Source organism: Indicator indicator, chromosome 2 (genome assembly GCF_027791375.1).
Source record: "Indicator indicator isolate 239-I01 chromosome 2, UM_Iind_1.1, whole genome shotgun sequence".
NCBI classification, from domain to species: domain Eukaryota; kingdom Metazoa; phylum Chordata; class Aves; order Piciformes; family Indicatoridae; genus Indicator; species Indicator indicator.
This window is the reverse complement of record NC_072011.1, coordinates 49,036,372-49,056,690: the sequence shown is the minus strand read 5'-3', so window position 1 is coordinate 49,056,690 and position 20,319 is coordinate 49,036,372. Positions and strand designations below refer to the sequence as shown.

Sequence of the window (20,319 nt, the reverse complement as noted above, 5' to 3'; positions counted from 1 at the left end):
GTAAAAATATCTGAGTGATGGGTGTTAAGTGGAGGGGACCAGGCTCTTTTCAGTGGTTCACAGTGATAAGGAACAATGGGTTCAAACTAGAACATAGAAGATTTCACCTCAACATGAGGAGAAACTTCTTTACAGTGAGGTTGATGGAGCACTGGAAAAGGCTGCCCAGGGGATTTGTGGAGTCTCCTTCTCTGGAGACTTTCAAAACCCACCTGGATGTGTTCCTGTGCGGACTACCCTAAGTGATCCTGCTCTGGCAGGGGGGTTGAACCTGATGATCTCTTGAGGTCCCTTCCGATCTCTGATATACTGTTATACTGTGATACTCTGATTATAAAGGTTTGGTATTCAGTTCAGAATATCTTCACAATATAGAATGGTTACAAATAGTTTGAGAAATAGTATTTGGAAAAGATAGATCCAAAAGCAGTAAATTAACCCACTAACAAAAGGCAGGAGATTCCAAGAGAATTTAGGAATATATCAATTACTCACTATGCTGCTGGCTGATCACAGGAATTCTTCCTCTTTTCTCTTTTTATTGGAAAATCCTCCTCTAAATTCTGCTGCTTCTTACAATCCACATATGTGGTGGGGAAAAAACCCAAAACATAAGAGACTCATGTTCTCTGCAGCTCATCTGTTTTATACAGCAAGCTAATTTTTGTCAGAATTGTCACCAGACAAAGGCTAGAACTGGTAACCATCAGTTCTCTGTTTAAACATGGTGAAATGTGCCCAAATCATGGCCAGACTTGACCCTGCACGAGGTCTGTGCCTGTCAGGACATGTGGCTTGGGGAAAGGGCCCATGTGAAATCCACCAATTCACAGGCCTGGGAGGTAGAGGTATCTCTTCCTCTGGCTCCCTTTATCTTAGCCTCACTCTTCACCTGCCCTTCCCATCTTTGCAAGGGTCAGAGAGGGGTGCACTGCCACACTCTACCCTGTTGACATTAGAGACAAAATTAGTTTTGGCCTCTTAGAGTGGTGGGCAACCACCTCTTGCCTCCAAAGTTAAAAGGGGTTGCAGTTTATAAGGTTTGTTTTATTCTCCTTGTGGATTTTCATTTTCAAATACAGAACATATGAGTTCCTTTAACCTAGGGCTCCATGTACAATGCATGCAATAAAACTGCTATAGATGAGACAATGAACATCACAATCACATACAACAATGTACTGACAACTCTACATAACCAGTGCAATCCTGTTGGAGCAAAAATTGCTCTGAGTCAAGTCCAGTAATAGGGCATCTGATGCTCTCAGTCCTTGGCCTGAAGTGACATCCGCAGGATACGCAAACAGAATTGCATACAGGACCACTCCTAGGGTAATGAGGGAACTGTCATAAGAGTTCGTAAAGCCTCTTTCCATCACTTTGCAACAGTCCTGGTTCACTGTAGAGGTCCAAGATCACTGGAAGCAGGCCAAAGAAATGCTAGATGCTTAGAGATGTCTGTCACTGCTCACAGGAAAGAGCTAGCCCAGAATTTCAAGCACCATTTAGACTCTCTGCTAAAAAGAGACCATATGGAAAAGGAAATTCGGGGCTAGGTGGTTCCCTTCAGATTTTAGGCCCCAATGTTTTGATGCAGGTTTCAATTGCTAAGAGAAAGTCTTTTTTTCCAGATGCTTAGAGACGTCTATAACTGCTGGCAGGAAAACGTTACTGTAGAATGTCAAGCATCATTTAGACTCTCCTATAAAAGAGACCAAATGGAAAAAGAAATCTGGGGCTAGATGGTTCCCTTCCAGTTTATACCCCGCAATGATTTGCTTTATCTCTCCATTGCACAGAAAGCATCTCTTCTCCACATGCTTAGAGATCACAGTAACTGCTGCCAGGAAAGAGCTAGCCCAGAATTTCAAGCCTCATTTAGACTCTCTGCTAAAAAGAAACCAAATGGAAAATGAACTTTGGGTCTAGCTGCTGCCCTTCAGATGTTAGACTCCAATGTTTTGATTTGTCTCTCTATTGCTCAGAAAGCATTTCTTGCCAGTCTTTAGAGATGGCTGTATGTGCCGAAAGGAAAGAGGTAGCTCGGAACTTCAAGCGCAATTTAGACTCTCTCATAAAAAGAGACGAAATGGAAAAAGAAATTTGGGGCTAGGTGGTTCCCTTCAGATGTTAGCATCCAATGTTTTGATTTGTCTCTCTATTACTCAGAAAGAGCATTTTGCCAGTGTTTAGAGATGGCTGTAAGTGAGACAGGAAAGAGCTAGCCCAGAATTTCAAGTGCCATTTAGACTGTCTCCTCAAAAGAGAACAAATGGAAAAAGAAATTTGGTGCTAGTTGCTTCCCTTCATGTGTTAGGCCCCAATGATTTTCTCTGTGCGGCTTGTAAAACAACTTTTTTCCAGATGCTTAGAGATGGCTGGAAGTGCTGACAGGAAAGAGCTAGCCCAGAATTTCAAGCTCCATTCAGACTCTCTCCTCCAAAGAGACCAAATGGAAAAAGAAATTTGGTGTATGGGCTTCCCTTCTTGTATTAGGCCCCAATGATTTTCTTTGTCTCTGTGCGTCTTCTAAAGCAACTTTTTCCCTGATGCTTAGAGATGGCTGGAAGTGCTGACAGGAAAGAGCTAGCCCAGAATTTCAAGCTCCATTTTGACTCTCTCCTCAAAAGACACCAAATAGAAAAAGAAATTTGGTGCTAGGTAGTTCCCTTCACATGTTAGCCCACAATGATTTTCTTTGTGCGGCTTGTAAAGCAACTTTTTCCCAGATGCTTAGAGATGGCTGGGAGTGCTGACAGGAAAGAGCTAGTCCAGAATTTCAAGCTCTGTTTAGACTCTCTCCTCAAATGAGAACAAATGGAAAAAGAAATTTGGTGCTAGGTGCTTCCTTTCATGTGTTAGCCCACAATGATTTTCTTTGTGTCTGTGCGGCTTGTAAAGCATCTTTTTTCCAGATGCTTAGAGATGGCTGGAAGTGCTGACAGGAAAGAGCTAGCCCAGAATTTGAAGCTACATTTAGACTCTCTCCTAAAAAGAGACCAAATGGAAAAAGAAATTTGGTGCTAGATCGTTTTCTGCATGCGTTAGGCTCCAATGTTTTGATTTGTCTCTCTGCGGCTCGTAAAGGAAATTTTTCCCAGATGCTTAGAGATGGATGTAAGTGCTGACAGGAAAGAGCTAGCCCAGAATTTCAAGCTCCATTTTGACTATCTCCTCAAAAGAGAACAAATGGAAAAAGAAATTTGGTGCTAGGGGCTTCCCTTCATGTGTTAGGCCCCAATGATTTTCTTTGTCTCTGTGCAGCTTGTAAAGCAAATTTTCCCCAGATGCTTAGAGATGGCTGGAAGTGCTGACAGGAAAGAGCTAGCCCAGAATTTCAAGCTCCGTTCAGACTCTCTCCTCCAAAGAGGCCAAATGGAAAAAGAAATTTGGTGCTAGGTGCTTCCCTTCACGTGTTAAGCCCCAATGATTTTCTTTGCCTCTGTGCTTCTTCTAAAGCAACTTTTTCCCAGATGATTAGAGATGGCTGTAAGTGCTGACAGGAAAGAGCTAGCCGAGAATTTCAAGCTCTGTGTAGACTCTCTCCTCAAAAGACACAAAATGGAAAGGGAAATTTGGTTCTAGGCGGTTCCCTTCATGTGTTAGCCCACAATGATTTTCTTTGCCTCTGTCGGCTTGTAAAGCAAATTTTTTCCAGATGCTTAGAGATGGCTGGGAGTGCTGACAGGAAAGAGCTAGCCCAGAATTTCAAACTCCATTTAGACTCTCTCCTCAAAAGAGACAAAATGGAAAAAGAAATTTGGTGCTAGGTGCTTCCCTTCATGTGTTAGGCCCCAATGATTTTCTTAGTCTCTGTGCGTCTTCTAAGCAACTTTTTCCCAGATGCTTAGAGATGGCTGGAAGTTCTGACAGGAAAGAGATAGCCCAGAATTTCAAGCTCCATTTAGATTCTCTCCTCAAAAGAGACCAAATGGAAAAAGAAATTTGGTGCTTGTTGCTTCCCTTCATGTGTTAGGCCCTAATGATTTTCTTTGCCTCTGTGCAGCTTTTAAAGCTACTTTTTCCCAGATGCTTAGAGCTGGCTGGAAGTGCTGACAGGAAAGAGCTAGCCCAGAATTTGAAGCTCCATTTAGATTCTCTCCTCAAAAGAGACCAAATGGAAAAAGAAATTTGGTGCTAGTTGCTTCCCTTCATGTGTTAGGCCCCAATGATTTTCTTTGCCTCTGTGCGGCTTTTAAAGCTACTTTTTCCCAGATGCTTAGAGCTGGCTGGAAGTGCTGACAGGAAAGAGCTAGCCCAGAATTTGAAGCTCCATTTAGATTCTCTCCTCAAAAGAGACCAAATGGAAAAAGAAATTTGGTGCTAGTTGCTTCCCTTCATGTGTTAGGCCCCAATGATTTTCTCTGTGCGGCTTGTAAAACAACTTTTTTCCAGATGCTTAGAGATGGCTGGAAGTGCTGACAGGAAAGAGCTAGTCCAGAATTTCAAGCTTTGTTTAGACTGTCTCCTCAAAAGAGACCAAATGGAAAAAGAAATTTGGTGCTAGATGGTTTTCTGCATGTGTTAGGCTCCAATGTTTTGATTTGTCTCTCTGCGGCTCGTAAAGCAACTTTTTCCCAGATGCTTAGAGATGGCTGGAAGTGCTGACAGGAAAGAGCTAGCCCAGAATTTCAAGCTCCATTCAGATTCTCTAATCAAAAGAGACTAAATGGTAAAGGTAATTTGGTGCTAGGTGGTTGTCTGCATGTGTTAGTCCCCAATGTTTTGCTTTCTCTGTGGCTTATATAAGCAACTTTTTCCCAGATGCTTTAGAGATGGCTGCAACTGCTGACAGAAAAGTGCTAGCCCAGAATTTCAATCTCCATTTAGACTCTCTCCTCCGAAGAGACCAAATGGAAAAAGAAATTTGGTGCTAGGTGCTTCCCTTCATGTGTTAGGGCCCAACGATTTTCTTTGTGTCTGTGCAGCTTAGAAAGCAACTAGCATCAGAGGATCTGGTGGAAGCTCCTGATAGCTAGAATATTGAGTTTTCCATTGACATTGTAGGAAATCAGTACTGGCACAGTATTTGATATTTGGAGAGCCAAGAGGGAGCAGCCATTAGATGGGCATTTCAGAATGTGGTGAGTCAGTTGGTTTTTTTGTGGATCTTGAGGTTTTGCTACCAGTGGGAGTTTCGATGCCTATACCTTCATGTCTTCATTCTGACTTGAATGTGATATATGATATCTGATCAGACTGGTATGAATCATGCATCTGTACACATACACAAAGATTAGCAGATTGCCAAAAATTTCAGCTTCTGTAACCAGCCAATATTGAGAACTTTTCATCTCCCGCTGCCCTTCCTCACCCAAGTAGCTTTAGGAAATCCCACTACAACCCTAAGAAAGTATTCAAAGCAACATATTCTATACATTTAGACTTTTACTTTCCCTTAACCGTAGAAATGTAACATTAAAATTCATGTTCCAGATAAAATGTTGGATCTTTTTGGATAAATTGCTGTACCTCAGCCAACTGATTTTTTCCCCTCAGCAATAATATGTTAACACTGATATCATGTTTACATAAGCTCTCTGATACAACACCGGTAATCTTCATGGGATTTGTTTATCTACAAATTAATACTGTTCTTTATCCAGAAATGGTTGAAATACTGCAGCAATTTTTGTAATCTTGGTATTGTGTATTTATGTCTGGTTATAAGCTTGTCTGTGAAAAGCATTTTCTTAGCAGTTGCATCATGAAGTACCATGTAATAGAATCTGTGATGGAATTCTTGATAGGAAATGGGATGTCCCACCCCTCAGCAATTAAATCTGGTCTGTTGACTTGTCTGCTTTTTATGGTATTAACCGTGGGCCACTGCACTGGCCACTGGGGGTTGGACTAGATGACTGTTGTGAATATTTTTACAATATTCATAAAAGAATATGTGATTTGTGTTAAGTGAAGAGTTAAGTCCAGTGAATTTCTTTTGGAAGATCGTAGAAAGCCGTTTTCAAGGTGGCTCAATTTGACCTCTTACCAGACAGACCATAGATAAAGACGGCCTTGTCTGGCTCTGCCTTGGAATGTGTGTGTCAGATAAGAATGTGGGAGGACCTTCAGCATTCTGTGATAAAGATTGTCTTACTCTCTGATCCTGTTTTTTCTCCCGAGAACTTCAGAACATTCTGGGGACTCATTGTCATAACCCTGCCTTCTATTTAACATATGCCTGTTTATGTAAATGAGATAGCTATATAAGAAGGAAAAAAAGCTATTGCCTTTGCTGTATTTTCATCCCCTTTTCTCAGCCCAGCATGTTGTTTTCCTTGTTTGCTTCTCTATTCCCAATAAAATTTTAAAATACATTTTTGGGTACTTTATTCACTACAATGACCTTTGGAGGTCCCTTCCAACCCAGACCATTCTATGATTCTATGATTCTATTATTCTATGTTGTCCTTGGCCCATATGGAATGTTATTGCTTTGCTCTACGCAGCATGATAAGGAATTGGTCAGCTAAGGAATCATGAACTCTACATGGGTCCAGCAGCTCCCCTCAGAACAGTGGCTGCAACAGCCAGGAATATCAAGGGGAATAACAAAAGTTTCTATAGGTATATTAATAGCAAAAGGAAGACATGAGCAAAATCTTTGACACTGTTCCACATAACACCCTGATCTCCAAGCTGGTAAAATATGGGTTTGATGGATGGACCACTTGATGCACTGGCTTGGCACACCCAAACAGTGGCTGTCAATAGGTCTATGTCCAAGTGGAGGCCAGTGACAAGTGGAGTCCCTCAGGCATCAGTTCTGGGACCAGTCTTGTTCAACCTCTTCATCAGCAATTTGGCATTGAGTGCACCCTCAGCAAGTTTGCTGATGACACCAAGTTGTGTGGTGCAGCAGACATGCTGGAGGGAAGGGGTGCCATCCAGAGGGACCTTGATAGGCTGGAGAGGTGGGCCCATGACAACCTTATGAGGTTCAACAAGACCAAATGCAGGGTTCTGCATCTGGTTTGGGGCAATCCCAGGCACTGATATAGACTGGGCAGTGACTGGCTTGAGAGCAGCCGTAAAGAAAAGGACTTGGGGGTGCTGGTAGATGAGAAGCTCAATATGAGCCACCAGTGTACACTTGCAGCCCAGAAAACTAACCATGTCCTGGGTTGCATCAAGAGAAGTGTGGCCAGAAAAGTCGAGGGAGGTGATTCTCCCCCTCTACTCTGCTCTGGTGAGACCCCACCTGGAGTACTGTCTCTAGTACTGGAGCCCCTATTACAAGAAAGATCTGGACTTGCTGGACTGTGTCCAAAGAAGGGCCACGAGGATGATCAGAGGGCTGGAGTTCCTCTCCTATAAAAACAGGCTGAGAGAGTTGAGGTTGTTCAGTTTGAAGAACAGAAGGCTGCAAGGAGACCTATTATTGTTGCCTTCTAATATCTTAGCGGGGCCTACAAAAAAGCTGGTGGGGGACTTTTTAGGATGTTGGGTAGTGATAGGACTAGGGGGAATGGATCCAAGATAGTGGTGGGTAGATTTGAATTAGACATTAGAAAGAAGTTTTTCACCATAAGTGATGTGAGACACTGGAACAGGTTATCCAGGGAGGTGGTAGAAGCCCCATCCTCGGAAGTTTTTAAGGTCAGGCTGTATGTGGCTCTGGGCAACCTATCTAGTGGAAAGTGCCCTGCCCATAGCAGAGGGGTTGGAACTAGATGATCCTTGAGGTCAGTTCCAACCCCGACAATTCTGTGATTCTGTGAAAAGACTTTAACTTATTCTAGGTAGTACCATATATATGATAAGTAATCCTGCTGCCTGAATCTGTTTTATTTCCTTTCATATAAGAATTATTGCTCTGTTTGTTTGCTCTAATTTTTTTTTAATTACTGATTGTAGATTTTGCTGAAACTTTAACTACTTTGGAGAAAAAAAAATCATTTTGGCACAACACTTGACTACACTTAAATCAGTGTAATGATTGTGTAAGACTATTCAAATTTCCAGGAATTCTGACTAGAAGATTATTAAGATAAGTAGTTTAAAACTTTTTTAACATCAAAGTCAATTGGCAGAGGAGCTAGGTATAAGGCTGCTTGCGTTTTGGATCCTGAGCAATGCAAAGAGCAACAGAGTCTTCTGTTCTCTTCCAGCAGTACCTGGGGAAAAAAAGAAATTATCGAATATATATGGTGAGGATCCACACACTGAAATCAACAGCTAAAACACTGATGCTACTGAAAAGTAGGGGAAAACAAGTGGGTTCTGTTCTGCTTACACTCGTTCTATTCCCATACTGGTATATTCTTTCATATTTCAGGGAATTATTCTTTACCATCACTAATACAAAACTTACATCATGACATGGTGGGGAAGAATGTATAGCTGCTTATGGGTGAACCAAGGGAGAAGATATCTATTCTGATCTCGGTGATGTGAGGATTGGAACAGAATCACCTCAGTAGTCTACAAATACTGTAGTATTTTTCCTACAGTCATCACTTTTGTATTAGCTGTTTCCATGCTAGCTGCAGAGATGGCCAAAGATCAATCAGTGTGCAGCAGTGATGCATATAATAGGAGGTGCCTGCTGTGCTGATCTAATAAACATCTTAATGCAATATGAACTGTGCTGGCCAATCTCTGAACCTGCATCATGTCATAATTTTGAAAACATCATAATTTTGAAAACATCATCATGTCATAATTTTGATTGGACTTCAGGACTGGGGATTAAGGTATGTGATTTTACAGAAGTGATGGAAGTAACAGTGAAGGAAGGAGGTTGCTGCATGTTGGAATTATAGATGCAGAGAACAGTTCTGTGCATAGATGAATAGTTTTAGCTGTTTTGAGTACTGAGCAAAAGGTGCAAATCTCATCACTACTATTTAGTCAATTTTTTTTTTCTGTAGCAAAGGCGGCCACTAAGCCTATGATCTGCTGCATTGCATTACCAGTGAGTATGTATAATCCTTCATCTTCTTCATGGTGGGCACTTTATCAGTTTATGCCAGTCTTTACAAGAGTTGGTGAGTACTTTCCCTTTCTGTGCTCTCTGGGAACTATTTTGAAAGTTGGTTTCCTTTATGTGTATCACCTGTCATGATTATGAAACAGCCATATGCATCCTACTCCAGGAAAGGAGCTGTGTTCTTAGTCTGAATCCTAAATCTTGCTGCACTGACGTTGATGAGGCCTGGTCTAAAGCTTAGAGGATCTGCTGTGATTGCCAATTGTGTATTCATGACATCTATTTTTATGCATGGTCTTTTGCATGCTGCTTTTTTTCTTGGTAGTTCTTATCTTTTTTATTATCCCCAGCTTTAATCATCAGAGGTGAACTAGAATGAATGTCTGGCTTTGTTTCCTCCTGAAGACACTTCTGCCCTGAGGAGACTATTGCAAATCCACACATAAACACATAGACACTGTGTTTCTGTATCAGCTGAAGCTCAGCATGGTGTGGACCCAATACACTGAATTTGTTGTTGGAAGTGGGGAAATCACACATTGAGCCACTCATCTCTACTCACGCAGACTGGGCACGGACAAGCAGGCTGTCATCAGCAGATAGAATCAGGTTTTTACCATCCATTGTAACAGTCGATGTGCCTTCCTGAAGGGAAAAAAACAGATAGCCAGCCTTTAATTTTCCATGGCAGAAAAAAAATGCTGCAGACAAGTATGACAATTTTTCTCACTGAAGGAGAAACAGGACTTCAAACCTGCTCTGTTTCATGAGGTCCAGCTGAATATTCAGCTGATCATCCCTGTTGTGATGGTTTGAAACTGTCTTTTTAATTTTTCCTTGCAAAGTTCAAAACAGAGAAAGTGAAAGAATGTAAATAAGTCACTATTGGGTGTAAGAAAGCAAAATAACGATTGTTCTAAACACTTCCATTGGATAGATAGAAATGTTTAAGAACTATTACCCAAAACAAAGTAGGCACTCTGCACATTCTGCGTTCGGCAGTGGGGGCAGTTGCTGGGCTGTCTGGCTGCTGTTTCTTCTTCTCTTCTGGCTGAAGATAACACGTACTGACCTTGGCAGCTAAGTTAACAACTTTCTGCTTAACTAACTGTGCTTCTCTGTCCAGGGGGGTCTGGGGGGGAAGCTCCTGGGAGAGGGAGGCCCCTTTGGGAGGGTCCCCTTGGGGGGAAGCAAAGGGAGATCGATTGTGCTTTTTCTGTTGATTGTATATATATTTGTGAATGTTGTGAATTTTGTATATTTGTACATATTCATTGCATTTCATTGTAGATTTTAGACTCTGCTTGTAAATACAGCTTTTCATTTGCTTCCAGACTGAGCTAGCCTGGTTATTGTTGGTGGGGGGGGAATTTCAGCTCACACCGACACACTTTTTATTTTTGGCGCTCCAACTCGGGGCTCGATTGCTTGTTTGATTTATTTCTGCTCAGATTAGGAAGCAAAATGAAGCTGTTTTGGATTTTGAGTAATTTTATTTCCTCTGTTATCAGTGTGATTGTTTACAGATGGGCTGTTTCCTGCATGATAGACAAGATTGTGAGATATGTGGCATATAAGTCGTTCCTTTGGGTTAAGAACAAGTTACTGAATGTTGGTGAATTCTGTTATGGTCTTATTGGGCTAAGAAGCTATGGTAACTCAACTATGGATCTGCTAGCAGACACATATGAGTTTGTTACTCCTCTTACAACTACAGAGGGTCTTTGGAACCAGTGGTACCTTAGATATCTAGTACTAGCCTTAATCTTAAATTTGTTGCTTCTTGGAATAATCATATGGCTACTGATAGCACTGTATCAAGAAAGACATAAGGCTACTTGCTCTTCCAACTCTGCTGTGAATGTGAAAACCAAGCCAGTAAATTTGGTTGCCACTGTAACCAGAAAGCGCAAAGGAGCTGCAGGAGGAGATGCAGATGCTGCAGGAGATGGTGCAGATGGAGATGAGGGTCCTTCTACTCAGGATCCCTCTGTTAAGAAAGATCCTTCTGATGAGGAAGAGAGGGTTAGCCTTAAAACTCTGGTAGACCTCTTGAGACCCCACATGGATGATGGAGATGTAGGTCAGGATGTAGACCCTGGTAGATTAGCAACTGCTGGTAGTGCCTCTGAACTCAAAGAAATTCAACGGAGGATTAAAATAGGATTATGGGGACAGCGACCTCAGGATGATGATGATGATGATGATGATGAGGATGACATACAGTCAGCTAATGCACCCAGACAGGAAATTAGACATGTGAGGAAGGATTACATCAGAGGAGATAATGAGCCAGTCCTGTCTTGGCTAGCCAGGTGTTTTGATATGGGAGCCCCAGCATTGGTGGTAGGCGACAAGTCGGCCTCTCAGTTGGGGATGCTTTCAAAGGATACAGGCATAGACAGGCACCTAGGCAAGTGCATTGGTAAAGTTTCTCTGTGGGCACGCCTCCTACTGGCAGTCTCGCTGAGGTACCCCAGCAGAGATGATTTACCATGGAACCCTAAGCCTTGGACCACAATAGCTGAGGGAATCAAGCGTCTGAGAGAGTTTGCTGTGAGAGAAGTAATGTATGGAGATCATAAGACTCTGAATCCTGATGAAATTCCTGTTGGAACAGGCCTTGCCAAAAAGCTCATTAAGCTTGCTCCTCCTAATTATGCTACTATTCTGGCAAGCAGGATTGTGGCAAGAAATTATGGTGGAGTGCCTCCCACTGTTGGCCATTTCACTGACCAAATGAGGCAATTGGAGGATAGTCTCGCACGTACTTCTTTGGTTTCAGCCATTGAAACTCTGTCTGGAAAGATGGAGAATTGCATGAAAGAGCTGAAGGAGGAACTTAAAACCTCCATATCCAACTTGATGAAGGGGGATGATTCTGATTCCTCTTCCTCCAGATGGATACAAGTTTCAGCTGTTAGGAACGGACGTGCTCCAAGAAGGCCATTCCAGAATAGGTCAAACCAAAACAGACAGCAGAGGCAATCACGTGGCAGTATCTGGATAACTCTGCGTGATCAGTTTGGTGAGAACATGAACAGATGGGATGGTCAACCAACTTCTGATCTTTTCAAGAGGTTACGGGAGCTGCAGAGGGGCAGATCCCGAGGTAGCAATACCAGGAGGGTAGCTGTCGCTTCCTCAGTTTCCCAGAACAACTCTGATAGCTCCAACAGTGATCCTAATTCTGGTGCTGGACGTTGTGCCAGCTGTACATGTGGATGTAATCCCCACCATTAGGGGTGCCCTGCCTTCCGCCAGGGGGAGGTAAGGGATAATGGAGATAACAGAATCTATTGGGATGTGTACATCCAGTGGCCTGGCACTTCAAAATTTCAGAAGTACAGGGCCTTGGTTGACACAGGAGCTCAGTGCACCATAATACCATCAAATTATCAAGGGGGAGAATCTATAACTATTCAGGGAGTCACTGGTGGATCTCAAGAGTTGTTTAAGATAGAGGTTGATATAAGTTTAACTGGGAAGCAGTGGAAGAAACATACTATTGTAACAGGTCCTAATGCACCTTGTATTTTGGGAATTGACTTTCTGAGAGAAGGGCGTTTTAAAGACCCTAAGGGTTACAAATGGGCTTTTGGAATAGCAACTGTAGAAACTGATGGAGGAAAATTGAAGTTGTCCATTAGACCTGAGCTTTCAGATGAATCTGCAGTTGTGGGACAACATGAGATAGAGGATGTAAAGCTGCCGGTTGCTTCTCAAACTGTGCATCACAGACAATACAGAACCAACCGTGACTCTTTGGTGCCCATTCAAAACTTGATTCGTCAGTTGGAGAGTCAGAAAGTCATCAGCAAAACTCATTCACCTTTCAACAGTCCAATCTGGCCTGTGAGAAAGCAGAATGGAGAGTGGCGTCTGACAGTTGATTTCCGTGCCTTGAATGAAGTAACTCCACCCATGAGTGCAGCTGTACCAGACATGATGGAACTCCAATATGAGCTGGAATCCAAGCAGGCCAAATGGTATGCTACCATAGACATTGCTAATGCTTTCTTCTCTATTCCCATAGCAGAGGAATGCAGGCCTCAGTTTGCTTTCACCTGGAGAGGCATTCAGTACACATTCAATCGTTTGCCCCAGGGGTGGATTCACAGTTCAACCATCTGCCATGCAGTGATCCATGATGCTTTGGAGAAAGGTGGAGCTCCAGAACACATTCAGTTCATCGATGACATCATTGTCTGGGGTGAGACTGCTGAAGAAGTCTTCGAGAAAGGTAATAAAATCCTTGACATTCTCTTGCAAGCTGATTTCGCTATCAAGCGAGACAAGGTGAAAGGACCTGCCAGAGAAATCCAGTTTCTGGGAGTGCGATGGCAAGATGGTCGCCGTCACATCCCAATGGATGTGATAAACAGAGTCTCCACCATGGCAAATCCCATCAACAAGAAAGAAACTCTGCGTTTCTTAGGCATAGTGGGATTTTGGAGACTGCACATTCCTGGATACAGTCAGATTGTGAAACCTCTCTATGATGTGACTCAAAAGAGAAACAGTTTCCAATGGGGTCCTGAGCAACAAGCAGCCTTTGACCAGATCAAGCGAGAGGTAGTCCAAGCGATGGGTCTGGGACCTGTCCGAACTGGTCCAGACATTAAGAACATTCTGTACACGGCTGCGAGTGACAATGGTCCAACCTGGTGCTTATGGCAAAAAGCTCCAGGGGAGACACGAGGACGTCCTCTTGGTTTCTGGGGTCGTGGCTACAGAGGCTCAGAGGCAAACTACACTCCAACAGAGAAAGAGATTTTAGCTGCTTATGAAGGAGTGAAAGCTGCTTCTGAAGTCATCGGAACTGAGTCACAACTTCTTCTAGCTCCTAGATTGCCAGTTCTGAATTGGATGTTCAAAGGCAAAGGTTCTTCACCACATCATGCAACAGATGCTACCTGGTCTAAGTGGATGGCTCTGATAACACAGAGAGCTCGAATGGGAAATCTCGAAAGGCCTGGTTTGGTGGAGGTGATCACAAACTGGCCAGAAGGCACAAGCTGTGCTAAACCTCCAGAGGAGAGAGTAGCTCGTGCTGAGGAAGCTCCTCCTTACAGTGATCTGTCTGATGATGAAAAGAGATATCCTTTGTTCACAGACGGTTCCTGTCGTCTTGTTGGGAACAAGCGGAGATGGAAATCTGCAGTGTGGAGTCCAACGCGCAGAGTTGCAGAAGCGAGAGATGGAGAAGGAGAATCCAGTCAATTCGCAGAGGTAAAAGCTGTCCAGCTAGCTCTTAACATAGCTGAACGTGAGAGATGGCCAAAGCTTTATCTCTACACTGACTCGTGGATGGTAGCCAATGCCTTGTGGGGTTGGCTGAAAGACTGGAAGAAGAATGGCTGGCAGAGGAAAGGAAAGCCAATCTGGGCTGCAGATCTGTGGCAAGACATTGCTGCTCGCATTGAGAGAATCCCAGTGAAAGTGAGACACATTGATGCTCACATTCCTAAGAGCAAAGCTACTGAAGAACAACAACACAACCATCAGGCAGATCTAGCTGCAAGAGTTTCCCAGGTGGACACAAACTCTGATCCTGATCCTGATCTTGACTGGAAACACCGAGGTGAGCTGTTCTTAGCTCGGTGGGCCCATGACTCGTCAGGACATCAAGGCAGAGATGCAACCTACCGATGGGCTCGTGACAGATCCATTGACATTTCCATGGATGCTATCACACAAGTCATCCATGATTGTGACATTTGTGCTGCTATTAAGCAGGCAAAGCGGATCAAGCCCTTGTGGTACGGTGACCGATGGTCTAAGTACAAGTATGGTGAAGCCTGGCAGATTGACTACATCACTCTACCTCGTTCTCGATCTGGTAAGCAGTATGTGCTGACTATGGTAGAGGCAAGCACTGGATGGCTGGAAACTTATCCAGTTCCTCATGCAACTGCACGTAACACCATTCTTGGCCTGGAGAGACAAATCCTGTGGAGACACGGAACTCCAGAGAGGATTGAGTCAGACAACGGAACTCATTTCAAGAATAATCTTGTAAAAAACTGGGCCAAAGAGCACGGCATCGAGTGGATATTCCACATTCCCTACTATGCACCAGCTGCAGGGAAGATCGAACGCTACAATGGTTTGCTGAAAACCACTCTCAAAGCCATGGGGGGTGGATCTTTGAAAAACTGGGAGAAACATTTAGCACAAGCAACCTGGTTGGTGAATAGTAGAGGTTCAGTGAATCGAGCTGGACCTGCCCAATCAGATTTGTTGCAAAAGGAAGAAGGTGATAGAGTTCCTGTTATCAGAGAAAAGAATCTGTTAGGCAAAACTGTTTGGGTATTTTCTCCCTCAGGAGAGGCCAAACCTGTCCGAGGGGTGGTTTCTGCTGAAGGTCCTGGTCACACCTATTGGGTGATGCAAGAAAATGGTGAAATTCAGTGTATTCCACAAAGAAATCTAACTTTGGCTGAGAGAGGTTAAATTCAGAGTGTTGCGCAGATACAGTATCGTGCCCAAGAGGAGAGTCCATGAGATCTACGGTGCACGAACCCTGAGAGCCCTGAGTCACCTGAGAGTCCCTGTTCCTTCCTTCGCTCCATCTGCGAGGAAACAAGCTGTTTGCTGTTTTTCCTGTGATTTGACTCTTTTGAATCATCTACATCTGAGATAGCCGGAATGGACTATGGTCTTTATTCAGATGTTGTTGTAGATATTATTTTAGATTAGATAAATGATAGTAGCAGCCAATGGAATTGTTTAGAAGGGGTGGACTGTGATGGTTTGAAACTGTCTTTTTAATTTTTCCTTGCAAAGTTCAGAACAGAGAAAGTGAAAGAATGTAAATAAGTCACTATTGGGTGTAAGAAAGCAAAATAACGATTGTTCTAAACACTTCCATTGGATAGATAGAAATGTTTAAGAACTATTACCCAAAACAAAGTAGGCACTCTGCACATTCTGCGTTCGGCAGTGGGGGCAGTTGCTGGGCTGTCTGGCTGCTGTTTCTTCTTCTCTTCTGGCTGAAGATAACACGTACTGACCTTGGCAGCTAAGTTAACAACTTTCTGCTTAACTAACTGTGCTTCTCTGTCCAGGGGGGTCTGGGGGGGAAGCTCCTGGGAGAGGGAGGCCCCTTTGGGAGGGTCCCCTTGGGGGGAAGCAAAGGGAGATCGATTGTGCTTTTTCTGTTGATTGTATATATATTTGTGAATGTTGTGAATTTTGTATATTTGTACATATTCATTGCATTTCATTGTAGATTTTAGACTCTGCTTGTAAATACAGCTTTTCATTTGCTTCCAGACTGAGCTAGCCTGGTTATTGTTGGTGGGGGGGGGGAATTTCAGCTCACACCGACACACCTGTCTGACACTATTAGCATCAATGAAAACATTCTTAATGGTTCATTGTTCTCCATCATAAAGCAGCAACCCATTGCCTGACTCTCAGGGGTATACAGCTACGAATTTAACCTAGCAGCTTGCAGGTCGGCACAGCTCTGGAAATTACAGAGATAACTTCCTGGAGTACTTCAAGTTCCTCTTCTACTTTTCTGATTCCTAGTACCTTTTGTAGTCCTGAAAAGCAGTTCACAAGTCAGCAGGTTACTGAGAGAAATTGCTATCCAGACTGGAATGGACTCATCAAGCAAAGGACTCTTGACAGCAACAAGGTTCTGATAGCAAAGCTGCTGTAAGCTTCAGTGTAAACAAATATCTTTCAAGATACTAGTCTTTAACTAGTATTTGATAGTCCCTATAAATTTCAACAGAACCAGGATGGCTAGAAATATCTATCTCTCAAGCTAGCCTGATATCTGCAAATGAAAACTAGCTTTTCTCTGTTTTTCCCTTGGGTTGCAAATGTTTCCTAAAAGCCAGTCGAATGAAGAGCATCTGGGTCACCTACCACTGTACTTTAGTGTAAACAAGTTACCAGATTTTTTTATTAGCTTATTGTATCTGATTTCAGTTTAACTTCAGTATGAGAACAAGTGCTGCAAGGTCAAAATAGTAATAGGGCGATGCTTTTTTATCACTTGGGGGCTTTCTGATGTACTTACAGGATGAACCCTATGTAGGGTATATTAAAATCTGAGCATGCCAGTATCTGCCCTCAGCATACAAGATGAGGAAAAGGAAAGGCTATTTTTATGGTGGCAGTAGTTTACAGTTATTTTTCATCATAGTTTAAAGCTGAAGGGTGATGCCTTTTGGTCTTCTCTATGAGAAGGACGGCAATCATTTGTTGGTGCCAGAAGGCTTTACTACTCTTCAGTCTGTTCTGAACTGAAACATAAACTTCTTAATTAAAAAGTGTGAATTTACACATACCAGCTGCCATATCCAGATATCTGAGTTCTTTTTACTTTTCTCAGTTGTTCCTGGTCCATAAACAACAACCTTTAAAAAAAGAGAAAAACAGGAAAGAAAAGTGATGGATTCATGCCAGTGACCAACGCGTATATATTCACCTTCCTACAGCATTTAAAACTTTCTATTTTTACAGAAAAATGTTCATAGAAGAGGATGTTATTTTTGCAGACATCAAAATTCACATTACATTTAGTATTCTCATATTGATTCTTACTGATAAAAAGGGAACTGATCATTCCTTATGCTCCTCTACATCCTCACTTATCTGTTCCTTCTGCCTCCTTCCACTCTCAGATTTGCATCTATATCCTTCCAGATTCTGTTCTTGGAAAAAGCACTTCCTCCTGATGAACTCTAAGCCCTGTCAAGAGCCTGTTGAAGGACAAAACATTCTTCAAAAAGCTATAGTGTGGGCCTTATTTTTAAGGGGACTTATTTGTCCCCTTAGTATTCTTTGGGCCAGTCCTACACTCCAAAAGTTTGTTGACAAATTATTGAATTCCTTAGTGAGATGGCTTTAAGGCTATGCCTTTAAAATTTCTTACAGATATCAAGCAGAAAAAGTAAAAGAATGTAAATAAATCACTATTGGGTGTAAGAAAGGAAAATAATGATTATTCTAAACAATTCCATTGGAGGGATAAATCCCTTAAGATTTGGTTTTCAAAACAATGTTCAGTTTCTGCTGCAACAGTCGAGCAGGGATTTTTCTGCATTTTTCTCTTCTTGCTTCCTTCACTGGGGAAGATAACAACCTGCATGCTGACCTTGGCAAGTTCAAACATAATCTCTGCTTCTTTTCTCTCTTTTGTCCCTTTGGACAGGGTGGGGACGGAAAGCAGAGAGCCAGCTTTCCTGGTGTGATGGTTTGAAACTGTCCTTTTAATTTTTCCTTGCAAAGTTCAGAACAGAGAAAGTGAAAGAGTGTAAATAAATCACTATTGGGTGTAAGAAAGCAAAATAACAATTGTTCTAAACACTTCCATTGGATAGATAGAAATGTTTAAGAATTATTACCCAAAACAAGGTGGGGCACTCTGCACATTGTGTGTTCTGCAGTGGGGGCAGTTGCTGGGCTGTCTGGCTGCTGTTTCTTCTTCTCTTCTGGCTGAAGATAACGCGTACTGACCTTGGCAGCTAAGTTAACAACTTTCTGCTTAACTAACTCTGCTTCTCTGTCCAGGGGGGTCTGGGGGGAAGCTCCTGGGAGAGAGAGAGGTCCCTTTGGGAGGGTCCCCTTTGGGGGGAAGCAAAGGGAGATTGGTTGTGCTTTTCTGTTGATTGTATATATTTGTAAATGTTGTGAATTTTGTATATTTGTACATATTCATTGCATTTCTCTGCTTGTAAATACAGCCTTCATTTGCTTCCAGACTGAGCTAGCCTGGTTATTGTCGGTGGGGGGGGGGAATTTCAGCTCACACCGACACACTTTTTATTTTTGGCGCCCAACATGGGGCTCTATTGCTTGTATGATTTATTCCTGCTTAGATTAGGAAGCAAAATGAAGCTGTTTTGGATTTTGAGTAATTTTATTTCATCTGTTATCGGTGTGATTGTCTACAGATGGGCCGTTTCTTGCATGATAGACAAGATTGTGAGATATGTGGCATATAAGTCATTTCTTTGGGTTAAGAACAAGTTACTAAATATGGTTGATTTCTGTTCTGGTCTTACCGGGTTAAGAAGATATGGTAACTCAACTATGAATCTGCTAGCAGACACATTTGAGTTTGTTACTCCTCTTACAACTACAGAGGGTCTTTGGAACCAGTGGTACCCTAGATATCTTGTGCTAGTCTTAATTTTGTTGCTTCTTGGAATAATCATATGGCTGCTGATAGCACTGTGTCAAGAAAGACGTAAGGCTACTTGCTCTTCCGGCCTGCATAGATGTAAGAGGAAATACAGAAAAGCTCAGAGAGGTTCGGAATTGGTTTCTGATTCTGATTACGGTGACCAGGAAATCACAGTTCAGGTTTGTGAGAAAGCTGCTGATAGTTTTGACTCAGAGCCAGCAGCAGTAGCTGTGGGACCTTTGCCAGAATCTGAGATAACAGACTCGGGTACACAGGCAGACACAGTTACACAGACAGACTCGGCGACACAGACAGACTCGATTACACAGGCAGACAGGGGTACACGGGCAGACAGGGGTACACAAACAGACACAGTTACACAGAGAGAAATGGTTGCACAGACAGACATAGTTACACAGAGACAAATGGTTGCGCAGACAGACATAGCTGTGCAGGCAGACGCCATTAACGAGGCACAGTCTCCTCCTCCTCCCTCTGCTGCCCAGACGGACGCAGCAGTGGCTGCAGGATCTCAAAGCACATCTCCTGCCAACCCTGCACAGACTCCCTCTGCTCCTGCTAACCCTGCACAAAATTCCTCTACTCCTTCTAACTCCGCTGTGAATGTGAAAGCTCAACCAGTGAATTTGGTGGCCACTATCACCAGACAGCGCAAAGGAGCTGCAGGAGGAGATGCAGATGCTGCAGGAGATGGTGCAGATGGACATGAGGGTCCTTCTACTCAGGGTCCCTCTGTTAAGAAAGATCCTTCTGGTGAGGAAGAGAAGGTTAGCCTTAAAACTCTGGCAGACCTCTTGAGACCCCACATGGATGATGAAGATGTAGACCCTGCTAAATTAGCAACTGCTGACAGTGCCTCTGAACTCAAGAAAATTCAACGGATGATTACAATAGGATTATGGGGACAGCGACCACAGGATGATGATGAGGAGGAGGAGGAGGATGACATACAGTCAGCTAATGCACCCAGACAGGAAATTAGACATGTGAGGAAGGATTACATCAGAGGAGATAACGAGCCAGTCCTGTCTTGGCTAGCCAGGTGTTTTGATATGGGAGCCTCGGCATTGGTGGTAGGTGACAAGTCGGCCTCTCAGTTGGGGATGCTTTCAAAGGATACAGGCATAGACAGGCACCTAGGCAAGTGCATTGGTAAAGCTTCTCTGTGGGCACGCCTCTTACTGGCAGTCTCGCTGAGGTACCCCAGCAGAGA

General features: G+C 43.1%; 1 protein-coding gene across 1 annotated transcript in view; it reads right to left on the bottom strand.

Moving 5' to 3' along the window:
- Positions 1-8,041: 8,041 nt before the first annotated feature.
- Positions 8,042-20,319, bottom strand: part of HAAO (3-hydroxyanthranilate 3,4-dioxygenase) — a 72,598-nt gene continuing 60,320 nt past the window's right edge. Inside the window, exons 8-10 of the mRNA XM_054396550.1 lie at positions 17,245-17,313; positions 9,498-9,580; positions 8,042-8,120 (exon numbers count right to left, since the gene is read on the bottom strand). Of these exons, the coding sequence (XP_054252525.1) occupies positions 8,042-8,120; positions 9,498-9,580; positions 17,245-17,313 (231 nt within the window). The remainder of the gene's footprint in view (positions 8,121-9,497; positions 9,581-17,244; positions 17,314-20,319) is intronic.